Source organism: Artibeus jamaicensis, unplaced genomic scaffold, assembly GCF_021234435.1.
Source record: "Artibeus jamaicensis isolate MK-2021 breed Jamaican fruit bat unplaced genomic scaffold, CSHL_Jam_final contig_1998, whole genome shotgun sequence".
NCBI classification, from domain to species: Eukaryota; Metazoa; Chordata; class Mammalia; order Chiroptera; family Phyllostomidae; genus Artibeus; species Artibeus jamaicensis.
The window spans coordinates 13,232,563-13,260,025 of NW_026521407.1; the positions used below are offsets into that span (position 1 = coordinate 13,232,563).

The 27,463-nt window shown below is 53.8% G+C and overlaps 1 protein-coding gene across 1 annotated transcript; it reads right to left on the bottom strand.

Annotated features, from left to right (window-relative positions):
* Positions 1-3,931: 3,931 nt before the first annotated feature.
* On the bottom strand, positions 3,932-27,463 carry WNT9B (Wnt family member 9B). The gene is made up of 4 exons (XM_037163745.2): positions 27,351-27,463; positions 10,644-10,900; positions 9,019-9,284; positions 3,932-8,215 (listed from the first exon to the last, which is right to left on the bottom strand). Exons 1-4 carry the CDS (start codon positions 27,428-27,430, stop codon positions 7,742-7,744), a joined length of 1,077 nt encoding a protein of 358 aa, XP_037019640.1. The 5' UTR covers positions 27,431-27,463; the 3' UTR covers positions 3,932-7,741.

The window sequence follows — 27,463 nt, forward strand, 5'->3', positions numbered from 1 at the left end:
GAGGAAAGCCGAGGCTCTTCCCAGCATCCCCCATCCCTGGCCCCCAGCCCTTGCGGAAACATGAGAAGCTGAGCTTGAGGATCTAATGTGTGCCCCCCCAAGCCCCTTAATCCTTCCTGAACTTGGAGGGGGGGCAGCCCTGCTGTAACACCTGCACGGCTCTGACATCTCCTGCCTCTGGGCAGAGAAAGCAATTTCAGAAATGACATGTTGCCAACAAGCAGAAATCAGCTTCTGAATTAAAATGTGTCGGCATCAGGTGACCCCAGGCTCGGAGGGCTGGCTGCACGAAGACAGCTGAGATTAGGGCCTGTCAGCCACAGGAGGGGCTGTGTGGGAAGGGGTGCAGGCACCCGGGGGGCTACTGGTGGCCGCCCTGGACTTGTTTGGACGGGGGGCAGGAATTCGGATGCTGGGTCAGGTTCTCCTATGACTCCGACCAGTTTCCACCTCTCAACTGTCCACTGTCTGTGGTGGAGGCGGGGCAGGGAGAGTCAGGGACTCCTCCAGGGCTCCAGCGCGTAAACACTCTAATGGGCTCGAGAGAGAGCCAGGGAGGAATGTGGGCCCCACAGGCCCCGGGGACTCAAGGAAAGATGGGAGTAAAGGGGATAAGAACCCAAGGGGCTGTCAGCTTCAACACTGCAGGTATGCAGGGAGGAGAGAAAAGGGGGGGGGGGAGAGGAAAGCAAGAAGGAGGAGGGACAGAGTAAAAGGGAGGAAGATACTACCAGCCATAATGAATCCTTGCAATTCCCTGATGCCGCCTGCTCCCTGGTTCCCAGACCTTCGCACAAGTCATGCTCTACACGGTGGGACCAGAGGCACGAAGGGGCTGTTTCATTTCCAGCCAGCCCTATTGCTTATTGTGGCACCTTGGGCATGCCAAGGGGACCTCTCTGAGCTTCAGTTTTCTTACCTATAATATGGGTTCATGGTTTTATGTAACCCTAGCATGGTCATAGTGGTTAACTGAGATGATCCAGGGAAACGAGACTAGGGTTCCTGCGCAGTGAGGTGCCCCTCACAGGGCTCATCACCCAGTGATCCCTTTTCCTTTCTGTGACTTCCCTGAAGGCCCAGCCTAAGTCTTGTCACCACGGCACTCTGGCACACTCTAGGTGGGCACTTAGTTTGCTGAGTGATCAGTTACAAGAAGACACACCAGGTGAGAGATGTGAGAAGTGATAGAAAAGGGTGGGGGGTCAGCAGAGGACCCTGCCCCATGGCTCTCTCTACAGAATGTCCCCACACCAATCACAGATCATTCCTCTGGTCTTTGACAGACTTCCTTCTGGAGTAGAGCTTAGCAGGCTGTGCTGGATACCTAGGCGGTGACCATATTTCCCCTGTGGGAAACGGGACATATGGGATCACTCCATGTGTGTCTAGGTGTTGGCAGAGGCAGAATAATTGACCTTGGGCCTGTCTCAGGAGCTCCAGGGCTTGGGGCCACCTCAGTTGGGCTCTACAGAGCTGGGAATCCGGCAGGGGCCAGAGCAGGGCCAGTGGGGATAGTGGGTCATCAGGAGTAGCAAAGAGGGAGGCCGAGGCACTGCTGAGCCTCTAGGGTTGGACGGAGGTGGTCCAGGGAGACAGCAGCAAGGCTGCCTCAGGCTTTGCAGAGAGGCGTCTCCTTCCCCTCGCTCGCTCTACTGGTCTAAACACCTCCCACAACTGCTGCAGCAATTCTGCTGGAAGATGGCTCCCCTTGGCACGCCCTACTCAGAGCTGAGTCACCAGAGAAGAAACCTGGGGGTTTTAGAAGATTCCAGAGGGCAGTGGGTGCGGGTTCAGGCATGAGAAAGGCCAGAGCCGGGAAGTGAACTCTGCCACTCACTTGGCAAATGGTTTCCTGAGCCTGTTTCCTCATCTGTGAAGTGGAGTAAGAACTGCGGTTGTGAAGATGAAAAGGAATGCCCTGGGGGGAAGGGAGAAGAGAACTCTCTTCTTTATGGCCAAATGAAAACGGGAATGACAGAATCAGGGAATCGCCACTTGCAGTCGATTTGGGCAAGGATTCGCAGTGGAGGCTGAAACTATTGGGTAAAGTGTTGGGCCACAGGATATTCCCACAGTCTCAGAGCATCGCCCCACGGATGAGTCATCCATCACATGAATCACAAAGGAAGAAAGGCGACTTTGCTTCGGAGAAGCCTGTCGGAAACCACATTAACCAGGTGATGAAACCCCGCATCACCGGTAAGGTTGACAAACTGACATCCCTTGGCTCTCGACAGCACGCACGGAGGACACACGGCACCCACGTAGACCGCCTGCCCAAATCTAATCTAACCGGAACCCAACTCCACTCATAAGGCACCAATCAGACAAATCTCCACTGAGAACCATTCTGCAAGACATCTGGTCCGAACGATTCAAAAGTCAACGTCATAAGAACGAAGCAGGCAGGGGGACTCTTCAAGACTACAGGAGACTAGAGAGACATGACAACACAATGCAATCACTGCCTGATTCTTGGGTGGATCCTGAATCAGGAAAAACATATAAAGGACACTTTGAGGGACAATTGGGGAAGTCTTAGCGTGGACTGTGCAGTAGTTAATATCATGTCAGTGTCAAATTTCTTGGACGTGCTGATGGCCTTGTGGAGAATGGACATTCTCCTTCTTTTGGAGAATGTTTTATATGAAAGGTTTTGTTTATTTATTTATTTACTTACTTACTTATTTATTTTAGAGAGAGAGGAAGGGAAGGAGAGAAACATCAGTGTGTGAAAGGAACGTCGATCAGCTGCCTCTCACACTCCCCCATCTGGGACCTGGCCCGCAACCCTGGCAGGTGCCCTGACTGGGAATCAAACCACCAACCCTTCCATTCCCAGGCCGGTGCTCCATCTGCTGAGCTGCACCAGCCAGGGCTGGAGAATGTTCTTGTTCTCAGGAGATATATGAGAAAATATTTAAGTGTCTCAGAGTCTGCAATGTTCTCACAAATGGCTCATTAAAATAAATACATTCACACACAGAGTGAGCAAATGTGGTTAAATATTTTAAGGGGGGTGCACCATGGGTAAAGTACCCACCTAGCGATCGTCTCAGAAAGCACTGATTTCCAGGAAGAGTGCAGCTCTGAGCCACTGAGGGTGAAGAGGCCCGAGGGTTTGTGTGGAGCTGGTTTATCGACAGGAGCAGGGAGAAGCTCAGCTCGGGGTGGGGGAGGCTGAAGTAACATGGGATACAAAGAACACGGATTTGGAGGCAAAGACCTGGGTTGACTTCCTAGCTATTCGGCCTTCAGTGAGTCACTTGACCCTTGTGTGCCTCAATCTCCCTATGTAAAAAGGGAATAAGGATGCCCTCCCTGTGAGGCTCAAGTGAGCAGACAAGTAAGAAAGCCCCTGGCACAGCGAAGCCTGCAGTGCATGTGGGCACTCTGTCCCAGCCCCAGGCCAGGACACCGGCAGGAAGAGCACGTTAGGACAGGAATGCAGGTGGAACTGTCGGCGCCCTCAGGGTTGGACTGTGGACCTCCCTCTGCCTCCCTCCCTGGGACCCTTGTGGATCCCAGCAGGGCTGGGGGTGGGGGTGGGGCAGGGACAAGCCCTCTCTGCTTCCCTGTGCTCAAAAAGGGGCCTCCTGCCCCATCAGACCCTCAGGAGTGTGGCTGGTTGAGGACATGCATTTTCCAAAGCATCCGGGAGGCAGTGCGGCCAGAGGAGGGACTCTTGGGCGGACACATAAATGACCCAAACCATTGCATGCCCATGCCTCTCGTTTCTCCTACCGGATCGTAAGTCCCAGAGGTACTGGCTTTGCTTTATCTTGCCCCCACCCTAACCTGCATTGCTGGCCATTAAACAGGGACTCTGGAAATACCCTCTCTGGGAAGGGAACCAGGCTGCAGCATGACCTGACTTGGCATGTGACCTCGGAGGGGTTACTTCCTTCCTCTAGGCCTCAGTTTACCCAGAATCCATAAAAGGGGGTGACCCGTCCCTGAAATACCCACATCTGAGTGGCGGCAGCAGTGAGAGAGGAAGGAACACATGCGCTGGAGGCCGGCAGCTCTGTGCTCCAAGCCTGACACCAGTGCTGGTGGTGTTTGGGCCTTCCCATCTCACAACGCCAACTCCCTAACGTTCCCGTTGGGGCAGCTGTGTCCAACGAGCCAGGTGGTCACAACCAATCGAAACACAAAGGGCACAGACAGCTGACACGTCGTTTATTGGTTTATTGTCTCTCTCTCCCCCACTAGAGCATCAGCCCTAAGAGGCAGGGACATGGTCTCTGCTCACCCCTGCACCCCAGCCCCATGGTGGTGCCTGGCGCTCAGTGGGAGCTCCCTAAACAATTGTCGATAGCATGGATGGACAGAACGGGTACTCAATATATGACAGCTCCCATTGTAATTCTCAAATGTGCTAAGAAAAAAAGCATTTGAAGTTCATGGTTGTTGACAAAGAAAACTCTGGAAAGCAAGAAATAATCTTCAGGGTTGGCATTGGTCTGTCCATCTGTATTCCGGGCAAAGAGGACACCAGAGAGGCTGGGTTTGTCTGCACCAGGGGATGGACATGACGCTCCCATGGGAGCCACGAGGATGGGCCAGAGTAACGTGGGCTGAGGTGGGTGGTACCTGGCAAATGGGGAGCCCTGTGCCTCCCATCCTTTGGGGCTCCCCTTCTGTGGCCAGGTGGGGATGCAGGTCCACTCCATCAATGCAGCTGATTTTACAAGAAAAGCCAGGAAGCCAATGGCAAATAATCCATTTTAAAAAGGAAAACACAAATAAGAGCAAACAAGCCCCCCAGTGGCTGGGAGCAGCCCTGTGATGTTGCCCACTCGCTCGGGCAGCCTAGGCAGAAGGAGGGGGCCAACGGCGGAGCCCCACGTGTGGCCTCCACCATGTCCTGGCCACTCTAGACTTCTCAGGCAGTACTAGCCTGTGAGACACAGGACTCTACTTAGAAAAATGTTGAAGTGCTGTCCCGGCCCAAGGGGCCCATGTCGCACATGGTCAGGGAAGCAGCCACTTCCTTGGGTCCTTGGGCTTGGGACGTATCCAGGCTTTGGGGCTGCTGGGCTCAGGCTGGGTCAGCTCCCATAGTGCCTGGCCTCTGGAGAAGCTCAGGAAATAGTCACTGAAGGGACCTCTTCTGCACGACCTTGAGCATAGCCCTGCATCCCTGGCCACAGCTGTAAAAGGGGCCCAGCGATGTGGCCCCACCAACTGGCAGGGATAATGGGGGAAGCAAGGGAGTGTAAAGGGGTGAGGGTGTTTCTGAAGATTGAAAGTGCTTCACAAAGGCAAGGTGTGGTCATCCTTGTTACTATTATTGTGAGCAAGATAGTTCAGCCAGAGGAAAAGAGGGGGCCTGGGCCCCCGGAGAGCAGGGAAGTTACAGGTTTCAGAAGGAGGATGGGGATCAAGGCCCCTGGGGCTCACGTGGAAGGGTGGGTCTGGGGGGGGGTTGCTGCAGGTGCTGCCCATAGAATACAGGAACTATATAAATAACATAAATATTTTCTCATATATCTTAGCTATATAAATTATTCTCTTTATGTGAGGTAGACAACAAATACCCTGTGAGTGCTTCCCTTAAAGCTATACAGAATGAGACGTCAGTGGTAACCGGTCCCCAGGGTCCCAGCAGGGCTGAGGTGGAACTTTGGGGGCAACTGGAAGAGAAAGAGAGGGAGCAAGGGAGGAGAAGAGAAGAAAGGGCTGGGGAGGGATGACCCTGTAGGCCGAGGGGCCCTCAGAGCCTGCACCGTGCCCTTGGCCTGGGTTGTCAGCGTTGGTTGCCAGCCATGGTGTTGGTCGCTCAGAGTCGGCCCTTTATCCTCCTGCAACCCTGACACTGCCGGCCACGGGGCTGGGGTGCAGGTGGTGTGTTGGTGGATCAGGACCCCTCTTTCTGAACCTCGGGTTGCGCCAGGGTGGAGGCAGTGCTGGGGATCAGAGGAGCAGGATGAATCGGCCAACTGAGAGGACGTCTCCTTGCGATGGGGGTGGGAAAGAAACGAGCAAACAAGCCCTGTCTCCATTTTGCTCTTTCCGCCAAGATGTGGGCCAGCTGCTTGGGTCAGCAGTCAGTCTAGAAAGGGGTCTCATCGGAGCCGCTGCAGCCAAAGATCCTTCCAGCGTCCTGCAGGCTGCCCTGGTCCACTGAGAACAGGGTAGCTCCTTCTCACCCTTGCGGGTCTCAGGGGGCCCCCAGGGCTTCTTCCTGGGGCTTTCATGGACGGTTTTTGAGCATTCTGCTGATTCTGAAGTTTCCTGTTTCAGCCGAGGGTCAGCAACTCTGGGTTCAGGGAGAAAGGAAGCTGACAGAGGGTGTGGCAGGGCCAGCAAAGTGGCCAAGGGCATCCCAGAGGAGGCCACTTCCTCCCAGCTGGCATTGAGCCCTGTTCTGGGGAAGCACACAGCCTCCAGAAAGGTGATCCCTGCAAGGCCTTGGTGCTGAAGCAGAGGGCTGTGTGCTGCTGAAGGGAGCCCTCAGCCTGGCAGGTCCATGGGGTGTGTGTGCACACGTGTGTGTGTACCAGCCTCTCTCTCCTAGGCCCATACAGGGCCTGGTAGGTAGCACTGAAAACGTCCACAGGACTGGAGAAAACTACCAAAGTCACTTCTGTCCCTCAGGTAGAACCAGAGTGTGGGGCCAATAGCAAATGAAAAGACCCCCAAGAAACCAGGTTTAGCAAAGACTTTTCATGTCCCTATACCTCTAGCCAGGGCAAAACCTTAACTAGATGAGTAGCTGTAAGAGTAGAAGTGTAACCAGAATCAGAAGGCATATGCCAACTCTCCTGCATCATGAATGTCAACTGTGTTGGAACCTCACAGCATGGAGGGAACCCCAGCTACCAGGCAGCTGACCAAAGCTGGCTGCAAGAGAGGTCAAGAAACTGAGCTTGCCCCATCCCTGCCTGGCACCAGGGGGCAGGGACCCTCTCCTGGGATGGGACTAAAGGGTCTGTGTCCCAGGGAAAACAGGAAGGGTTCCCTGTGTCTCTGTGCCACCTCAGTGCCCCATCTGAGCCCCACCCTGGGGACTGGCTCTCCCTATGGGTCCTACATCCGCTGGTGCTCTGACTGAGCAAGGCTGGGTGGGTGTGGATTACAGCTCTCAGGACAAGAATGAGGCCTCAGCACAGGCATATTTTAAAACAAAGTCAAGGACACAGAGTTCCAGGGCATGTGTCTGACTTGGGTCCACTCATGCCCAGAAAACCTTTTTTCCTCCAAACCAAGAGCTCCCATCACCTGGCCTTTCCCCTCATCTCTAGTACAGCAAAGCCATTCAGGTAGCGCTGGTGTGTGGTCCCCAGGCTCGCTGCCACCTCAGCAGGCCCAACAGGAGGGACCGTCCCATCCCGGCTGACACTGCCTCCCTGTGCCTTCTTGACTCAGAAGCTCAACTCCCTGCCTCTTTCTGGTTCCAGACCACTTATCCCAGGCATTGAGATGGTGGGAGATTCCCCCTCTCCCCTCTGAACCTTGGTCTTGCCCTCCTCCTGGTCTTTTTCCTTCTACGTCTTTCCCATTCTGCCTTCCTGTTCCAAGTCCTCAAAAAGGTTGGAGACCCCGGCTTCGGTGGAAGGGCCTGCACCTCTCATTCTGAGAGCTGAGGGAGGGGAAGACGGCCCGGCCCGATGGAGACAGGAGTGCGCATGCTCTGGCACACACGTCGATGAGCGCATGCCTGCAGGTGGCTTCGAGGAGCCGGCCCCGAGGGGGTCCCGGCAGTGCCCAGCTGGCACGCTGGGCAGCAGACCTAGTGCTTACAGGTGTACACCAGCTCCTCCTGCACGCACTGCTGGCACTCCACGTAGCAGCACCACTGCACCTGGCAGTGACAGGAGAAGGCCACCAGGCGGCTCTGGGTGTCGTAGCCCCGCCCGCAGCACAGGCTGCTGCAGCTGGCTTCCCGGGAACACACTCGGCCCGCTGTGCCAGGGGAGTACTTGCTGGGCCGGCAGAAGCTGGGTGAGTCCTCCATGTAGACCAAGTCCCCGGGCCGGGGGGCCAGGCCCTTGGTTGCGCTGCCTGGCCTAGCAGGTGCCCACAGCTCCAGGCGGCCCAAGGCCTCATTGGTGGCACTGGACACCTTGACAGCTGAGTCATAGCGCAGCTTCAGCATCTGGCCTGTCTCTCGGAATGGGGAGAGCTGCTTCCAACAGGTGCGCACGGCACAGGAGCCTGACACGCCATGGCACTTACAAGTGGTCCTGAGGCCACTCTTCACAGCCTGCGAGGAGAGGCAGGATAGAGGTGTGGTCAGAGGCCCAGGGCCCACAGCCTGAGCCTGCCCCCAGGGTGCCGACCACTTCAGGGGAGTGGCCATCAGATGGGATGTGGCATCAGTTGTGGCACCTTTGTGCAAACTAGCCCAAGGCTTCTCGTCCGCTGGGTGGAGGCAGCCCAATGCCAGCGTGCATGCTTCTGTGAGAGCAGTGTGGGCAGGCTCTCAGCCCCTGCCCTGTCCCTTGGTCAGAGTTCTTGTGTAGTGGACAACTTGCACGTGTGAACACAGCCGCTGTGCTTTACACCAGCTCAGTGATGAGGGCGCAGAGCACAGAACTCGGTTTCCTGAAGAACTGGAGTTCCAGCCTGTCCCAGCCTCCCCACCCAGTAGACTTGGACACCTTTTACCCTCAGTCTTCCCTCTGCTCTGTGACCTCAGCTAACTCCCTTCCCTTCTCTGGGCCGCCTCCTCTTCCCATTTGTAAGCTTTCAAACTACGTTGGCTTCTGGGACCTCCAGGAAGGCTAGCCCTTGGAATAGAGACCCCGCTCCAACATGTTCCTGCCTTACCATGGCCTGGTCCCAACTTCCGCCTGACTTCCGCCTGCTACCCAGAGCTGATGACACCCAGGACCCTTCCCTGCTTCCTGATCATGGTCTACAGCAAATGCCCAGGGAATGCTGGTCGAAGGAATGGGGTTCATCCTGGGATAGCAGTATGTGTGCTGCGGAGCAGGGCACGGGAGGACCTCCTACAGGCCAGCTCCCTGACTGGAAGGGCCTTGGGCCACTCAGGAACATGCTCACCTTGATGCCCACGTGGGTGTTGTGGGCGTCTGCCCGTGCCCGCAGGTCTTTGCTTCCTCTCTTGGGCCCCAAGAAGTTGCTCAGAAACTTGGTGCTGTACTTGAGGTTGTCGCCACACACGCCCCACTGCCAGGCCTGCCGGCTCTCCAGGCCCGGAGAGTCATCGCAGGTGCAGCGCTCCATGCGCCCAGCACTGCAGGCCCTGGCCAGCGTGTGGGTGAGGGCAGCTGAGGACACCGAGTACAGGAAGGCCGTCTCCTTGAAACCTGGGCCAGGAACCGGGGAGATTGGGGGAGAGGAGGAGAGTGGGCTTACAGGCTGCCCAGGTGGGCAGGATGAGGGGTTTGGGAACCTGAGGACACAGCTTGGGGCCACTGCCCTGCCGCCTGCCCCTTAAACACGGGCCGCAAGTTGCTGTTTACAATGGGACTTGAATTCACTGCGAAGTATATGCCTGGATTGGCCAGGCGGCAGGTTGGGAACCCATGAGAACAGTGAGATGCAAAGAGAGGTGACTTAGGCACCTGGTGAGGCACTGAGCTGGGGCCGAACCACTGATCCTGCTTCCAAGTCCCTGTGTGAACAAGTTGGACTGAATCACTTCGTAAGCCCCAGATCCCCTGAAATATGCCCGGTAGGCCTCCTGTACTCCATGATAATCTTCAGATGTCATTCTCTGCTGCCTACTGCGGAGTGCACCCGATGACAGAGTGACTTTGGGTCTATCGCCAGACTGACCGTCCATCCACTTCTGGAACTACTGCAGCTCTTGCCCTGCTAGGGTGTGCCCCAGAGCTGGCCTCCCTCACGGGCCCGCTGCCTCCTGCCTGCTCTCCCGGCGTACTGGGCTGCTGGCGACACTGGGGGGTGGGATCAGCTCTGGCCCAGGCTCGCCCCAGCCTGGGGGAGCAGCTGGCCCACAGGGGGCTGGCTGCTGCTCTGTGTTATGGCTGCCTTTTCGTAAAAGCCCTGTTATGGCCCCTGCCCCTGGGTGACGGAGTCACATGATGGCCTGTTTCCGCCCGTGGGCTGCATGCTTTCTGAGGGTTGACGGGGTCTTGACCAGCTCTGTGCCTTCAGCATCCAGCACAGGGCCTGGCTCACTGTGAGCCTCACCAGATGCTTAGTGTACAGATGGCCAGTGGAGACATGGAGAGATGCCAGGGAGGGGTGGTAGGGAGGGAAAGACGGATCAGTGGATGTGGTGAACAAAGAAACAGGTGAATGAACGAGTAAATAAACGAATTCGGCCTGTCTCATGGTGTTTGGCCAGCTATCAACTGCCTTCCACACTTGTATGTTCTTGTACCTAGTTTTGGGCATGTGTGTATGCAGAGGAGGCTCAGGGATGGGACCGGGGAACCACCCATCTCATGTGTGGACTCTCCAGGGTGGGCTGTACCTCCTCCTGTGTCCTCCTTGCTCCTTTGCCCCACCCGCCCGCCCAAACCTACGGAAGGCTGGGCCTCATTCACTTCCAGGATGCTTCTCACTCAGGACTGTGCTGGGTTCACAAGGGCAGTGTGGCCGGAGTGCGGTGGCCAGAGGTATGGGAAGCACAGACAGCCCCCAGCCCTCCTCCCTCCCCACCATCCTCCTCATCCCGCACCCTGCCCTCCCCCTACCTCTCTTGAGCAGGCCTGTCCTCCCCTCCAGGCTGCAATTCCAGCGCTCGTGCCGAAACTGGAACTGGCACTCAAGCAGGCTGAGGTGGGCAGCGTCCTGCAGGGTCTCAGCCAGGCCAGGCTCCCGCCGACAGAGCTGCTTCTGCCGGCGGGACAGCTTCAGCAGGTCACACTGCTTCAGGTGGGCCCCACCCTGCGCTGGGGCCGCCGCAGTGCCCAGCCCTGGGAAGGGCGTCAGGACCTCCCGCCCGGTCAGGCTGGAGAGGGCAAGAGAAAGGAGACCTGTGACCCTTAGGGGTTGTGACAAGGCAGGGGGGGTAACAACAAGAAGGGTGACAATCCCCGAGGACGTGGGCAGGTGAGGGGAAGGGGGCCTTCTGGGGGGACTTCACTATTTCTGGGAGGGAGGACAGTCCCATGGAGTTATACTCCCATTTTGTAGAGGAGGAAACAAAGGTGCTCATACAAGGGCTAGTGCGTGCGGGACCCCCGAACCCATTTTCCGGATGCCAAAGTCTCTGCTCTTCTTACCCAGTCTCTTAATCAAATTTGCCCGATCACAACAATCATGCAGGGTGCTTATTAAAAATACAGATTCCCAGGATCCACATGGCAATTCTGCTTCTGTGGGTCCAGAATGGGGCCCGGGTAATCTGTATATTTAACACAAACCCCGGCAGCTTCTAGTGATCAGGGAAGTTTGGGAAATACTTCGTGCAGCACTGGCAGCTGCCTGGAGGGGAGGCCACATTCCTAAGAGGGGCGGGCAGAGCGCTGTAGATGGTGAGCAGACACCAGCCCCCCTCCCTGGTAGCCCGCTCTCCCTTCCACCTGTCACTGCCCAAGAAACCCCACGCCAGCCTAACCGAGTTCCGTAATTCCCAGATAGATCTTTAACCATCTGGCCACTCAGGACCTGTTACAAAGAAATGTTTGTGGAATACCCGTTGGGTGGAAGGATGGACGGAAGGAAGGAAAGAGGGAAGGAAGGAAGGGTGTGTAGGTGGATGGATGGACAGATGGGTGAATGAAGGTGAAGGAGCTGAATTTCTACCAAGCCATGAGCTCCAGACTTCCTGTTCTACCATACCCGAAGTTCATGGATTCTGGAGTTGGCCGCCAGATTCTAATCCTGACTTCCTAGCTATATGACCTTGAAGCCTTGGTTTTCTCCTCCAGCAAGTACAAACAGTGGTCCACGCTACCTCCTGGGGCTGCTGGGAGGATTGCATGGAAAATACCAGCCACAGTGCCTGGGACATGTTTGTTCACTTTCCTGCTAGCTGGGTTTCTTAAAGTTCTTTTCTCTTGCAAGATGCTTTACTCCTTAACTTGGGCAGAGTCTTCCCTTTGTCCAGATAAGGAAACGAGGGTTTTAGGAAGAGGCAGCAACTGGCCTGAGTCACCCAGCGGAGCAGCAGCAGCTGGGGACTAGGATCAGAGCTCACCTCGCCTCTCCCCAGAAGCTCTCAGTGAAATGGTTCCACGAGTTCAAGAGCTTCGCTGTCATGGACTCTGGTGGCCCTCTGTGTGCGTGGAAGCAGCTCCTTTCTGGCAGATACTGGCCTCGTGGCCAAGGTGAAAGAGCAAAGGCAGAACCACGAAATGGCTCTTAAAGCTCTTGCTCCAATGTGGCCCTTGTCATTCCTGCTCATGTGCCACTGGCAAGTCCTGGCCAAGCCCTGAGGGGTCAGAGAAGCCCACGTTCTATGGACACAAGGGCCCAGGTCTCCTGTCTGGAGCCACCTGCCCCAGCCAGGGGACATCTGGCTTGATGCCACACCCTCCCTGTCTAGGTGGGTATGGGTCCTGGCCAGGTCCCAGGCGTCCCCAGAAAGTGACCGTAGATTCCAGACCCATCAGGTGTGGCCAACCCAGTATGGAGTGTATCTTTGAAACCTCTGAGCAGAGACAGATGCTATCAGGCTCCTCTGGGCCCAGCCCAGCCCTGGGTTCCCCTCCCAGACGGGGTGAGGGCAGGGGCCCGTTAATCATTAATCTGGGGGCAAATGGGTAAATTTCCAGTCCACCAGGTCTACACCCAAACCCCTCCCTGCAGCCTGGCAGGAAACCCTTATAGCTTGACCCTTGGAAGGTCCACGGCAGAGCCTGATGTCGAGTCCAGCAGAGGAGGCCCCGCCCTGCCTGCCTTCCAGTGTGGAGGGCCACTCGGGGGCTTCAGGGAGCAAAGGGGCAGCTGCTGCATAGCCCTTCAAATGTCCTCCCCCCACCAGGGGCTGGTGTGAGGGTCGGTTTTAGCTGATACATTTCCTGTGTTTCAGAAATGGGGACCTTCCTTGTAGCAGTTGATTGACAGGTGAGAGAACAAGCAAGGAGTGATGGGAATTTTGACCAGTAGGGCCGCACAACCCTTGAAGATCTGTCTCGAATGCCATTAAAAAAAAAAAAAAGATTTATTTATTTATTTAGAGAGGGGAAGGTAGAGAGAAACATTGATCAGTTGCCTCCTGTAAAACAGGCATGTGCATTGTCCGGGAATCAAACTGGTGACCTTTTGCTTTGTGGGACAATGCCCAACCAACTGAGCCACACAAGAATAATAGCTATTTCCCTGGCTGGTGCAGCTCGGTGGATTGAGCACTGGACTGCAAACCAAAGGGTCACTGCCAGTTTGAGTCCCAGTCAGGGCACATACCTGGGTTGCGGGCCGAGTCTCCAGTAGGGGGCACTCGAGTGGCAAGCAGAATTGATGTTTCTCTTCCCCTTTCTCCCTCCCTTCCCCTCTTTAAAAAGAAATAAATAAAATCTTTAAAAAAAGGTAATAGCTATTGTTATATCATCATAGCTATATTGTATGATATGATATGATACAATATAATATGTGTACCATTTTGAATGCTTATTACTCAGGCCTTTAAAGTACTATGTGGACAAATGCTGGGTTGGCTGCATTTGTAGATAGAATGTGTTCCTTCTATCTACATAGATAGAAGGTTAGCATGTGGTCCTTGTAGATCATTTTATGCCCCTTGACCCTGCTGCTCTGGCCTGTTGATTGGACCAGTGAGGATCACATAACCCAAGCTGGGCCCATCAGTCCTTTCCTGGGGAATTTGAAATTTGAAGTAAGCGAGCATACAGTTGCTTTCTCTCTTTCCTTTTGGGTGACTGGGCCAGTAACTCGGGTGATAAAAAAGAGCTGGTCTGGAGAGGGACTGAACCAAAAGCATGGAGAGAGCGGAGGTGAGAGTGGGACGGAAAGCGTGGGACACTCTTCAGCCCCGGGTCCGGGTCTTCCCAAGGTCAGCTGCGTTCCTGCCTGAGACACTCCTGCCTGTGGAGCAGTGCCAAGGCTTGGAGCTGGTCTGTCTAACTACGGGTGCCTGCCGCCCCTGACCTCGACCTTGTGACAGCCGAACGGTCCCAGCCTGCCCTTGGGCTACATTGGGAGCCAGGCTCCCTTCCCCCATCCACGGGCACATGTTTTGTTTTTTTGGTTTTTAATTCCGTGTAATAGACCCTGTGATTGATGGCCCCAGGAGTCCAGTATAAAGTCGGTTAATTTTATTAGCGGTAATGACACTTAGTAGCGATTAATGGTCAGGAAAGGCAGCCAGCCGCACGGGGGCCTCGGGCCACAGTGGGCCTCGTCTGCCCAGGGCTGCTCCCAAAGCAGACTGCCAGGCACTGCCCTGCAGGGCCCGGGAAGGCAGCCGGAGCCCCTCCGGGACCCAGTTTCCCTCTCATCTGTTTTCTATATTGCAGTTTAGGACCATACCTCCTTTGAAGAAATGGGACCATGACATCGAATTTAGAAAACACCTCAAGGCATTCCCTTATACGGTGCTTGGGAACTCCTCCGCATGCCCATCTCAGGGCAGCTGCTAGGGAAGGCTTCTTCCTGGACCTCAGAAGAGTTCTAGCTGGTGCAGGTTCCATTCTGTTCCGGGGTCAGTGGACATGATCCCCTGCCCTCAACACACGATGCTCTCTGGCACCCCAGGCCCGAGAACCCCATCCACCAGGCCCCTCTACAACAATCTCTGGCTGACACATTAGTTGAGACCCCGGGGGAATAAACCAGAGAAGATCAAGTGAGGTTCATTAATCTAATGAATCCAGACAAACTGAGTTTTAATAGAAGACACTGCTCGCTCCTTGGTGAGTAAGGTCAGAGCTATCAGTCAAACAAGTGACCAGTGTTCTGAACTGAAGCACAGAGGGTGAACAATTTGCGTTCTTGCTAATTGCTGGTCCAGGCTGGGGGGCCAGCTCCTTAGGTTTCTCTGCCTGTGATCACCCCCCTCATTGGCTGTGCTGGCTTCAGCCCAGCTGGTCTCCCCCTTTCCTGCTTCCTGTCCTGCTCCCCCAGGCTAATTTCGAGACTCTCTTTTCCCATTAAGAAAGCAACAACCCCACGTGACCAGCTCTATTCTTCTCCCTTCTTCCCCCCAGTCTCTACCTTCTGCCCCCTGCACCCTTGGCCTGTGACCCTTAGGTTAATAACGAGACAGGAAGCCCCCATTCCCACACAATGAGAAGTGTCTGGCTTTGACCCCAGACCATCCCAGCCACTTCCTCGCCACCTTATCTCCCCCCAGAGTGGGAAGGGCGCCCCTCAGGACTTCATCTCACATACACCCCCACCCCATCCCCAGATCTCTTCTGGCCACTCCCGGCCCTTCCCGCCCCTGCCTCCTTTCACATTCCCCAGTGCTCACCCCACCCATGGTTTTGGCCGAAGCCACCCCATCTGGGATGACCTTGAAGCAAGCAAAAGAAGGTTCTCCAGGCTGTGGGGAAAGCTTCTCAGGAGACCACTTTGGTTTACCATCAGCAGGACCCCCAGAAACCATCAAACCCCTGAGAAGAAATAGGGTTCATCCTGGAGCAATCACCCATCACCTGCTAGAGTGTGGGGACCCAAGACTGTTTCGACCTGAGTAGCTGGGTCCCAGGTCTGTCCTCATCCACTGGTGACCTTGAGGATGTGCACTCACCCCCCCCCCGAGCTCCTTCCATCTAACAAGTACACGTTGACTGGTGGGAGAGCGCGACCAGAGCCAGACCGTCCGGGTTCAAAGCTGCCTCTCCCTCTCGCTAGTTGTGCCACCTCCGGCAAGGGACTGCCTCTGTGTCTCACCCTAATGACACAGGTAATCACATCCCTACTTCTCAGGGTGGTCCTGAAGATGAAACAAGTTCTCATTTGTAAAGCTCTTAAAACAGTGCCTGGCACATAACAAGTTCCAGATAAGCAGCATTCTTAAGCACCTACTCTGTGCTGGGCACTGTGCTGGGTTCGGGGTCCTGTTCCTGCTCTCAAGGAGCTCACAGTGTGGAGAGAACCCAGCTGGATCTGAGAGTGTCCCAGGCTCTCCCAAGGCCCCAGAGGGCAGGGAAAGGAGAAGAAAGTTTTGAACCAGCCCAGCTCCCCGAGGAAGAGCCGGTAGCTGCTCGGGCACCCAGGTCAGAACTCCCAGCCCCACCTGAGCAAGAAACCGACCTCGGCCAGTCCCTCCTGCTGTGGTGGGAGGTCTGGGGGTGGGGAGGAGGCAGGAGGAAGCTCCCAGACCTGGCAGGTGGAGAGCACTTTCCATCACCTGGGGGTGCCCCCAGCTCTGTTCCCCCCACCACACACACTCTTGTTTCTGCTTGAGAGGGTGCAATGGGCCCAGAGGAGGCTACCGCCAGGATGTGGTGGGTACGTGGCAGCCAGGGGTGAGGGGTGTGGGACAAGACTGGTGGTTTCCAGGGCACTGGGTCATGCCAGCATGTTTGGACCCTTAGCTAGAGGGGCCAGGAGCTGTGCCTGGCACCAGGGCCCATGCCAACTGCAGGCGGCTGCCTGGGAACCAGGAAAACCTTGCTCTGCCCGGAGCATTGGCCTTGGCCCTACAAAACCCCATTAGATGCTCTGATAACAGGCTTCCGTTGCAGGGCCATTTACATGGTAAATGCTCCTTTTGTGCTTTCATCTCAAACATCTCAGCCCACCTCTCCCAGGTCTCACTAAACCCCCCACACACACACACACACACACACACACACACACACACATTTGTTACCCCAACCCATGCTCTCCACTACCCAACCTCTTCCCAGCAGGAGGGAGTTAGTGAGGGCAGTGACTGGCCCTCGAAAGAGAGGATGCATGCCTCCCAGCTAACAGCCCTTCTTTCAGACTCCCACCTCCTCTCCTGAATTCGGTGTCACCTCCCACCTCCTCCAGGAAGGTGTCCTTAGTGAGCAGCCTGGCAAATCTGTTTCCTAGCTTCACTCCAACTCCCTCCAGCCCCACCTTTCACTCAGTCACTCACCCAGTCAGTCAGTCAGTCAGTCACTCACTCATTTAACATTAACATACAGGATTTTATTGCTCATCAGCTTCATGGCAGGTCTACCCACAGAAGGCTGAAATAAACAAGGACTCACTACTTTCCTGTCTGGGTCCCCCAGCCCCTCCCGGCCCAGCCTTTCTTTCCTCCCCAACTCTTAACCTCAGAGCCCACCTTGAGGACTGAATCTTGCCTCATCCCTCACCACATCCCTGGCTCAGAGAAGGAGTCTGTCCCAGCTGTGGGCTTTGTCTCTCCAAGAACAGCTCCACTCCTGCTTCCGCAGAAGGGGCTGCTGCTGAGGATGGCAGTGGGACACGTGTGCTCACGAGCTAAGTGGGCAACATGCTTTGCATCTCAACAATCTCAGTATTAAAAGCGTAACTAGCGCAACATCTGGGGAGGAAATGCTACCCCCTTCTTTCTTCCTGTCTCTCTCCTTCTCCATTCAGGCTGAGGCTAGAGCTGAGGACAGGAAACCTTTACCCCTCAAATGCATGGATCGGGTGGCGTGGAGGGTCCCAAATTCACCCCTGCGCAAAGGAATCCCTCACCTCTACATCTCCCCCAGGTCCCTGGCTGGATCCAAATGTATACCATTTGAATTATTATATTGTAGGGCTGCATAAACCCTTCAAGATCACCCGGTCCAGAGGTTTTTTGCCCTGATGGCTCCTGGGAGGTGTCCCAGAGCCTTCTGGGGGCAGGGGGGAGGGCAAGAAGTCTGCCAGGTGTCTCTGCTTTAACTCGCCCAGTGCCTTGAGAGTTCATGTAAGACTGTTGTCCAAGGTGACCCACTGAGTGAGTGGCGGGGCTGGGACTGTGCCCCAGGTCTCCTAGCTGTTGCTGTCAAGCCATCTGGTGACTTCTGATTTCTATTTCAATGGCTTCAGAGAAGCAAAATCAGCCCATCACCAAAGGAAATGTATAGGGAGATAGGAACACAAGACAGATTTGAAGAGAAGGAAGCCCGGTCAAAACTCCTCTGGTCCCCTAGGCAGCCACAGGGAGACAAGGACTCTTCGTTGAAAAGACTACTTTTCCCTAGTCTAAAACTCACTCTTTTTTCAGCCACATGTCAGACATCAAGCTTCTGACTTTCGAGAAGCAGACTGCTATTCATACTAAAGTGTAAGAGTCTGATATAATACTAGTGCCTGAGGACATACTTTGCTAGATTAAAAAAATGTCAAAAAAAGAGAGCACTGGGATTGTGAAGAAAAGAGAAGCCTGGAGAAAGGATCAGGGAGAGCAGAGAAAAGGGGGGCCAGAAACCCTAAAGAAAAGTTTCCCCAGCTTCTTTGGTTCACAGGCCCACCCCTAACCTAGGGGAGAAGCAGAGTAGGAGGCACGGGGTAGGGACTGCAGGGAAAGGCAAGCAGTTGCAGAGGCTCTATCTCCTGGTGGCAAACAACACCCCCATCCAGCTCTGCTCCACCCACGGGATGCAGGCCCCTGGACCGGGTTAACCATGGCCAGGGTTCGGCCCTCTATTAACCATGGCCAGTTGGCCAGCTAGTTAACTAGTTTGGCATGGTCCTAAGTAGCCACCCCCTTCTCAATGGATGGCAGCCCAGCCTGGGCTGTGGGTCCTAGAAGAGCCAGGCCTTTAGGAAAGGTCTCAAGCGTGATCACTCTGTAACAAGGACAGTTTCATTGTTTGTGGATGCCCCCCATAGAGATGTTCCATGCTACAGATTCCATTTGTCCTCCAGCAGGTCCCAGGGATGGCCCACACCCCTCCTCTCAGCCCCCAGAGAGAGCAGGAAGCTCCTAACCTCGTCAAGGGGTCACTGCCTGAGTATGCCCAGGGAGGCCCAGAGTGGTGCAGGACAGCCCCAGGTTGCTCTCTTGGGAACAGAGCGGGGTCCCCCAGAGCAAGACCAAAGCAACTTCCCACCTTGGACCATCCAGAACTCACAGTGAGCCAGGGCTGGGGCAGAGGGCCCTTCTCCTCAGGCCAGGCCAGTCTCCGCTTTGTCCTCTAGCCATAGCTCTCAGGCCTACCTCCACCCTTTCTCCAAGCTCTAACCCCTACCTGGGATGCCTTTCCCAGTCCCCAAACCCCTCATGGATCCCCTGGACTTTTTTATAGCCTTTCTCAACAATACTGGGAATGGGAAACGAGACGTAGAGGGCCCACCCAGCTCTAACATGCCATGATGTTTGTCTCCTCCAGGAAGCCCTCCTTACTTGCCAGCCCCATCCCACTTTAATTATCCTCTTTCTTTTCTTCTTCTACTACTTTTGCAGATATAGTGCCATTACCTTTGCGTGGTTCGCACTTTTCCCTCCCTCCTCAGGGCTGTACAGACAGTCTCTGCAAGGAGCCTGTAAGCTCCTTGGCACAGATCACGGTTTCTTATCCCCTGAGGTCCTCGTGTCCCCAGCCCAGATCTTCCACTCCCAGCAAGGGCTCCTCAGACACCTGCTGGCTGCATAAATCCCTCAGACATCCAACACCAGGCAGCCTGTACCTCTGGGCTCTCCCTGAGCCTCCCCCAACCCTACCTACTGGCCTTCCTGCTCTTGGGCTCCCAGGCTCAGCCTTGCAGGCTCTGGGAGGCCTTGGCTCTGAAGGAGCCTGCCTATGGCCACCCTGTCTCTGGCTCTTAAGCGACTGCTTGTGCTTGCTCTCCCCAGTGCCAGATCTCAGGGCTGCCTGGCTGTGGTCAGAGGGACCCTGAGTCCTTCAGCCCTCTCAGCCCCTGTGGGGACTGGGGGAGAGCCAGGTGGGTTTCTTCTGAACCTCAGTTCCTGGGGACCAGCTGTGCTCAGGGCAGCCTGGGCCTCCCTTTGGTACCAGCAAGGACCAGCCAAGAACTTGGCAGAAGTCTTTCTTTAAAACTCATCTTGCACAACCTCTTGGGGCTGAAAGTTTACCACGGGTTCACAAACCTTTATCCACAATTCCGAACTCCAGAAAGCTCAGAAAACTACAAAGTTTTTGTAAGTGGTGATTAACTCATATGGCAGAGACTTGACCTGAACCAAAGTGAGAATATCTCTGGTTTTGATTTATCCCAACGTGTAGATGCTTTTCTGCAAAAATAAAGTGTCTGATTTTGGGGTGCTGCCCTAGACCTTGCTAGGGATGTGATGTTATAGGTGATATATGCACTATATGACCTTTCTAAAATCAGAAAATTCTTGAATTCTAGTTGCATTTGGCCTCAAAGGGATTGTAACCATCAGGAAAGCAGACCTTTGCTCTTGTCCTAAAACCAGTGTTTTGGAAATTCCAGTACTGACTCAACATGGGGTCTAAGTCCCTCCGGGCTGTTTTGAGACTCTTCACCTCCTCACCCCCAACCCCTAGTATCTTCTCTCCAGTGAGGGGGTCTGGTCTTGAGGCAGCAGCCCTACCCCCAAGCTCGTCTCAGCTGCCCCCCAATTCCCATGGAAGGCCAGGTGTGGCTGACTTCTGGAGTCTTATGGGGGCAAGTCTCTGCTCTCAGCGTTGCTTCTAGCTCCTATCCACACAGAGGTCAGATCATGGCAAAGCAACGTGTGCTGGAGAGGGCCAAGTGTGAGCAGATATGATGAGGCAGAGAGGGAGGCTCGGGGGGAGGGGAAGGACCAGTGAAAGGGAGAGGGCACTGCCTGCCCAGACATTCACTGCAGACTAGGAAGCAGTGGTCAGGCCTGGGGCTGGGGGGCGGGGAACTCAAACAGGGCCCCGAGACCTCTGCCTCAAAGGAGCTATGCATGGAGACATGAGCGCATGAAAAACTGGGAAACAAACTAAGAGTTTAAGGCGTGAAGTACAAGAGACGCCTGCGATATAGGCCAAGGGAAAGGTGTGGGTGACAGAGTGGAGGTCTCGGAGGGTCCGAGCTGCCCAGGCAGAGGCAGGCCTCAGCTCGGACTCAACAGGTGCAGGAAGCAGGGGTGAGTAGGTTGGCTCTGGACTGTGACAGACTAGAATTCAAATCTTGCTGCTGACAGCCACTGGCTATGTGACTTTGGGCAAGGCAATTGCCCCTCTGAACTTTTCCTTCACCCACCTGTACCCACTCCTAGGCTGTCCCAGTGGTTAAATGAGATGATGCACATAAAGCGCAGAGCACAGGAAGGGCTCGAATTATACAATGAATGGGCTAAAAATGAAGAGAGGAAGGAACAGATGTCATTAAGATGCTCCTTAAGTTGGATGCTCTATGGTGGACCATGAACTTTCTTAGACTCCTATACGAGATAACACTCAGCATTTTTATGTATATATATTTAACCCTCATAACAACTCTATGAGGTTAAGATTAACCCATTTTTACAGATGGGAAAACTGAGGTTCTGACCTCATCTAACTGACTTGTTCTGGGTCACAGTACGTGGTTGGGTGAAGGATTTGAACTCAGTTTGTGTGACTCCAAGTCCAGGGCCTCAGGCTGCCTCCAGTCCTACTCAGGCTGATGCCTGGGTGGTGTCCCCTCACAGTGCCTGGCTCACCTCCCCTTGAGTCCAACTTCTACCCGAGCACCTAACCCTGAGGGCACCAGGACCTTTCTTGCTTAGAAGATTCCAGTCCAGGAGACCCCACAACCTGCTTCTCTCTCCTCCTTTTTCCACCCCACAGCCTCAGAAACTCCGCCGCCATCCACTGAGGAGGCTGGTTTGACTCTAAGCCCAACTTTAGAGCCCAGCTCTTGGGTGGGGGGCGGTTACAGCCCCACCAGGGCCAAGCAGCCTGAATTCTTTCCCCAAACACAATGATTCTTATCAGCGCTGTTTGGCTTACAATCTGCCAACCCAAAGCAGTACAGTTTATTTTACCCTTTCTTCCCTCCAACCCTGTTTTTCTCAGGATCCAATTAATTCCTAAAAATGTTTTTCTGATTAAAAAAAATACCATCCAAATTAAAAAAAAAACACGTGCGAATGATTTTTTAAGAAAAATATTTATAAGACCCGCACACTAAAAATTACAAAAACTGCTGAAAGAAAATTTAAAAGCCCTAAATAGAGAGGTTGCCTGCTAATAAATCGGTAGACTCCGTATTATTTGAATGCCAATCTTTTATAACTTGACTTATAGATTTGGTGCAATCCCACTCAACGTCCCAGCAGGCTTTCCTGTAGATATCGATAAGTCAATATCAAAATGTGGGTGGGAAAATCAAAGGACACAGAGTAGCCCAAACAACTTTGGGAGAAGAATCACTCAACAGCCCCAGGAAAGCAAGACTGCATGGTACTGGCATAAAGATAAGCACAGGGTGAGTCCAAAAACAGGCCCTCATCTACTAGCTTGATTGATTTGCAACAGAGATGACAGGGGAGAAATAACTATCTTTTCAACACATGGTACTAGAAAAACAATACACTTTGACCCTTACCTCACACCATACACACACAAACTAACTCAAAAAGAACCATAGTCCTAAGTGTAAAGGCCAAACCCATAAAGCTTCTAGAAGAAAACATAGGAGGAATCTTCACAACCTCTGGTGGAGATTTCTTGGATAGAACACACAAAAACCATGTAAGGACATGTTGAAAAGGGCACTTCATCAGAATCAAAAACTTCTGTTCTTCATAAGATACCAATAAGAGAATGAAAGGGCAAGCCACAAACAGGGATAAAATATGGCCCAAACTTTCTGACAAATGACTCGTATCCAAAATATTAAGGAACTCGTACAACTCAACAATAAGAAAACAACTACAGGGTCACCCAGTTGAAAAGATACTCAAATGACCAAGAGTCCCATAGAAAATACTCAACACACCATTCATCAATGGAAAAATGCACATTAAAACCACAGTGAGATACCAATGCACACCCACTAAAATGGCCTAAAGAATACAAAGGACTTGAAATTCCCACACAATACTGTGCGAAGTGGTACAGCCACTCTGGAATACTATTTGACTGCTTCTTATACAGTTAAACATATACATACCATATGATCTAACAATCTGGTCTTAGATATTTATCCAAAAGAAATAAAAACATATGTCTACAAAAAGACATGTATGTAGCCAGTTTATATAAAATAGCCCCACACTGGAAAAAACCCCAAATGTCCATCAACTGGTGAACAAATAAACAAATTGAATATGTCCACACTCCTCAGCTGAAAAAGGAATGTGCTATCTATGGATGCAACAACATGGATGAACCTCAAAACATGATTTTGAGCAAAGGAATTCACACAGCAAAGGCTATACGCCCCATGACTCCATTTATACGGACTTCTACAATGGGCCAAACTAAGCTACAATGACAGAAAGTAGATAAGTGGTGGCTTGGGGCCGGGGCTGGGGAGGGCTGGCTGCAAAGGGGCCCAGGGGTCTTCTGGGATGAAGGTCAGGTTCCATACAGTAATTGTGGTGGTGGTGGTTCCATGGCGGTAGACAGTTGTTAAAATCCAAAGTGTGCCCTTGGAACAATGCATTTTATTGAATGTAATGTTGGTTTGGCAAAAGAGTTAAGGCTGTGTTTTGTTTCTTTACCATGACGATATCTCCACAACCCCAGACGCTGGCTAGAACCCCAGCACCCATCAACAGTGCTAAGCACTGTACTGCGAGAACTTAGTATGTGCCTGGCCACCTATTGGGCCTTTTCATTCACGGTCTCCATTAAGCCTCTAATCAGCCGTTACCATGAGTGTTTTCATCACCCAAACTCAGCAATGTTGAGACATCTGCTCAAAGTCATGCAGTTAGCAAGAGGCATGATCAGGACTCAGACTCAGGTCTAGTTGATTTAAAGGCCTGTGCTTTCATAAATTTCTCTGTGCCATCTCCAGAGAGGAAAGAAACCCAACAAGAGCACAGAGTGACATGTTTGAAAAAAAAAACAACAGCCATGGAAGTCAACTATGATTTGAAAATTGCTTCCCCAGGAGCTATTTCTAGTTACAAAGCCATTGGTATGACTTAAGGACTGTACTGGATGGCAAGGCCTGTCATATGTCCAGCTCGTCACATAAGACAATGTATGCTCATTGATGAAACATCACACAAATTAACATTTGCAGAATTCCCAAGCCAACTGAGCTAAAACATGAGACCTTGAGTGATCCCAGACTTGTAGGCCAGGACCAGCCTGTTAGGGAACCTTAAGACCTCCAGGTACTACAGACTGTGGAGGCAAGTGATCTGACCACAGACAACGCAGAGAGTGGTCCGGAGTCAGGACAAACCTGAGCCGCTGACTTCGGGTCTACCTCCCATCCCACCATTGATATGTTGTCTTCTCAGAGCCCCCCTGACACCCTGCAGGGCCCAATGCACCTGTCCCTCGCTGAGGACAGAGGAGAATGCTGTGGCCTCACCCATCCCACCACAGCCAAGAGGATCTGACAGAGTTGACTAAGCAGGGAAGGGGGTCACCTGGCCTTGCAGCTGCTGCTTCCCTGGGTGACCACACACTATTAGCTCTGGAGGCTGTAGGGCAAAGAGCCCAGACCAGTTTCTATCCTGTCTCTCCCACTAATCTGCTGTGTGACATTGGGTGAGTTGTTGAAACTTTCTGACCCTTGGATTCCTTTTGGGTGCTATTTATACCCATCCAATACTCCTCAGGAATGGCTCTGCAGATCAGCTGTGATAAGAGCTGTATGAGGAAGTTATTTGTAAGTTACAATACTGATGATCATGCCATTCAACAGGATTGGGCTCTAGACTCATGCAAAGCAGTAGAATAGAAGCAGCTGCCAGCTCATGGCAATTTGGGAATGATGGTTGTTTTATCTCAAAAATGGGGATAATGATACATGACCTGCTTGAAGCAGGGAGCTGGAGCAGACATCCTTTGGGGGTCACCTCCAACTCTTAAGTCTATGATTCTATGATTTTTGAAGACCCCAATAAGATTGACCTCACCTGCTCTCCTGCTGTTTGAATTTTCTTTTATCAAGATGCCCAAACACTTCATCTTATAAAAGCAAATGACCTGGAGAAGGGAGAGGAATATTGCCTCACATTCTCACTACAGTGTGGATGACTGATATAGATTTCTCCCAGAGAGCAAAATCTGATGAAAAGCTGAGAACCTTGGCCCGACTGGGAAACAACAAGGCTTTCCCAGTGAGAACCCAGGCTCTATAAGACCAAACACATAACAGCATGAGGCTCCAATTTCAGCTTATTCCCCTAGTATTTGTCCTGCACCCCAGACTGTGGAGGTGGTGGCCTGAGTGTGCTTTGCCAGCTCTGTCCAACCAGGCTCACAACCTGGAACAGGTGGCTCCAATACTCACATGGCCCTCTCAGTCCTGACTCAGGCTGAATCCACAATCTCCCCTCTCATTTCCAAGGCTGCCCCTGCGCTCAGTCCTCAAATTCTAGCTCCTGGCACTGCTTCAAACCCCTCACCCTTCCAACCACACCAGCCAGGGTAGTCCAAGCTTCCCGGGGCCCCCTTCCTTCCACCTCACCTAGCCCTTGTCCCATCCCTAACCCCCAACCCAGACAAACAGAATTATGATAGTGAGCTGGTGTCCAAGAGGAAGCAGGTCCACTTGTCCTCACCTTCTCTGTTAAGCTCAAAAATCCTTGTCAGGGATGGAATATCAAGATACTCTGCCTGGCCTCCTTAAAAATCTTCATTGTCATAACCTGGCTGGTGTAGCTCAGTGGATGGAGTGAACCAAAGGGTCACTGGTTTGATTATGGGTCAGGGCATGTGCTTGGGTTGTGGGCTGGGTCCCTGGTTGAGGGCAACTGATGTATCCCTCCCTCTCTTGCTCCATCCCTTCCCCTCTCTCTAAACAATAAAATTAAAAATCTTTCCAAAAAATCACCACCATCATCATCACCGCTGACATTAGTTGAGCATTTACTAGGTGCTAGACGCTGTCCTAATGGATTTACATGTACTATCTCCGATAATCTTCATATGAAATAGGCACTATTACCCTCATTTTACAGATGATAAACCAAGGCACAGAGAGATTAAGTAATTTGGCCAGGAGTACACAGCTAGCAAGTGGCAGAGTTGGGAACTAAACCCCAAATTTGTGCCATTATATCCTGCCTGCTGAGGCAAGAACAGTGCCTTCAAACCTGAAATCGTTGGGAAACAAGTATGTTCATTCACTGTTCTTAAAGAGAATCTAGAGGCTCGGTCATGTCAAGTTCATACCCTTTGCAAAAGGGGCCTCTGCAGCCCAGAGTCTGAGTGGTCTTCCCAAGTCATCTGCAGCTGAGCCCAGAGCCAGGGTTTGAGCCTGCCCCTTCCACATCGTTGTTCAAGAGAAGCCATCGCCCACAGCCCAGGCACGTTTTAACCAGAGGCCATGACCTGGAAATTAGCCCACAGCCCTTATTCCAGCCTGCCCTGTGGGGGACATCTCAGACCCTTGCTGGAGCCTCCCTGGTAGGTCCTTAACAGCAGTCTCTGGGGGGTCACTTGCATGGTGTTTTCTTGCGTTTTCTGTGGTCAGACTGTAAACCTCACCCTGATTTGGAGTGAAGATCACAAAAAATGGCATGATTCAAAGTAACAAGTTGTACACAGTTGGAGGCGCTTTGGGTGGAGGTCAGGAAAGTGCCTTCGCACCCACGACCCCATCGCCCAACCCAGGTCCCTGCAATTCAGGGTCAGAGAAGCAGGTACAATCAATTGCGCTGTAACTTGCGCCCTAAACACCCCCAGTTCCCTCCCCCTGCTCTCCCCAGGTGTCAGCCCGACTCTGACCCTCCCTTTCCTACTGCGTACACCGCCTCTCCTCTCCTGCTCTTCGTTATTCTCCGGAGAATTCGCCCGACGCCGGGGCTGAGATTTGGTCGGATTTCCCCAGCTGACGTTCCGCCCCCTCTCCCTCCGCGTCTCCAGCTGACACTCCCCACGGGTTCCTCCATTCTTCTCGGATCTGCGTGATCCCCTTCCCCGGCCTCCGTAACGACCCATCTCCTCCCATCCACCCAACGCTCCCGGTCTCTGCTCCGCGGGGCGAAGGCAGAGGGTGGGGAGGAAGCCCCAGGCGAAGGCTGTGGCTAGACAGAGCCCGTGATGGGGGCGGACGGACAGACAGGGCGCCGGGTGAGGATCGCAAAGGGCATCAGAGCGCGGGAGGGACACCTGGACGCGCCGAGACAGGGCGCGCCGGGGCGGACGGGGCTCGGGCCCGAGAGGCGCGCAGAGTCCGGGGCCCTGGGGCAGGGTGTGGGGCCGCGCGGAGTGAGCGGGAAGAGGTCTCGGACAGGGAAGGGTGAAAAGATCGTCTGCGAAGGGGAGCGGGGAGCCGGACGGTGGAGGGTGCGATGGGGACCTGAGCCCGGGAAGCCAGAGACGGAGCTCGCGGTGCGAACTCCGACCGCGAGGTGCGGCTGGAGCTAAGGTCTGAGTTCGAGACCCGGACGGGGCCGGAGGGACTGAAAAGTCGGCCCTGCGGCAGCCGGGGGAGGGGGAGGCAGGTGGGCCGGGGGCGTGGGCCGGGGCGCGGCGGGCACTGACCCGAAGTAGGCGGCGGCGGCGGCGGCGGGCAGCGCCAGCAGGCAGAGCGCGGCCAGGGCCGGCGCGGACGGGGGGCGCATGGTGCCGGCGGCGCAGCGCCCGGTCGCTTCTAC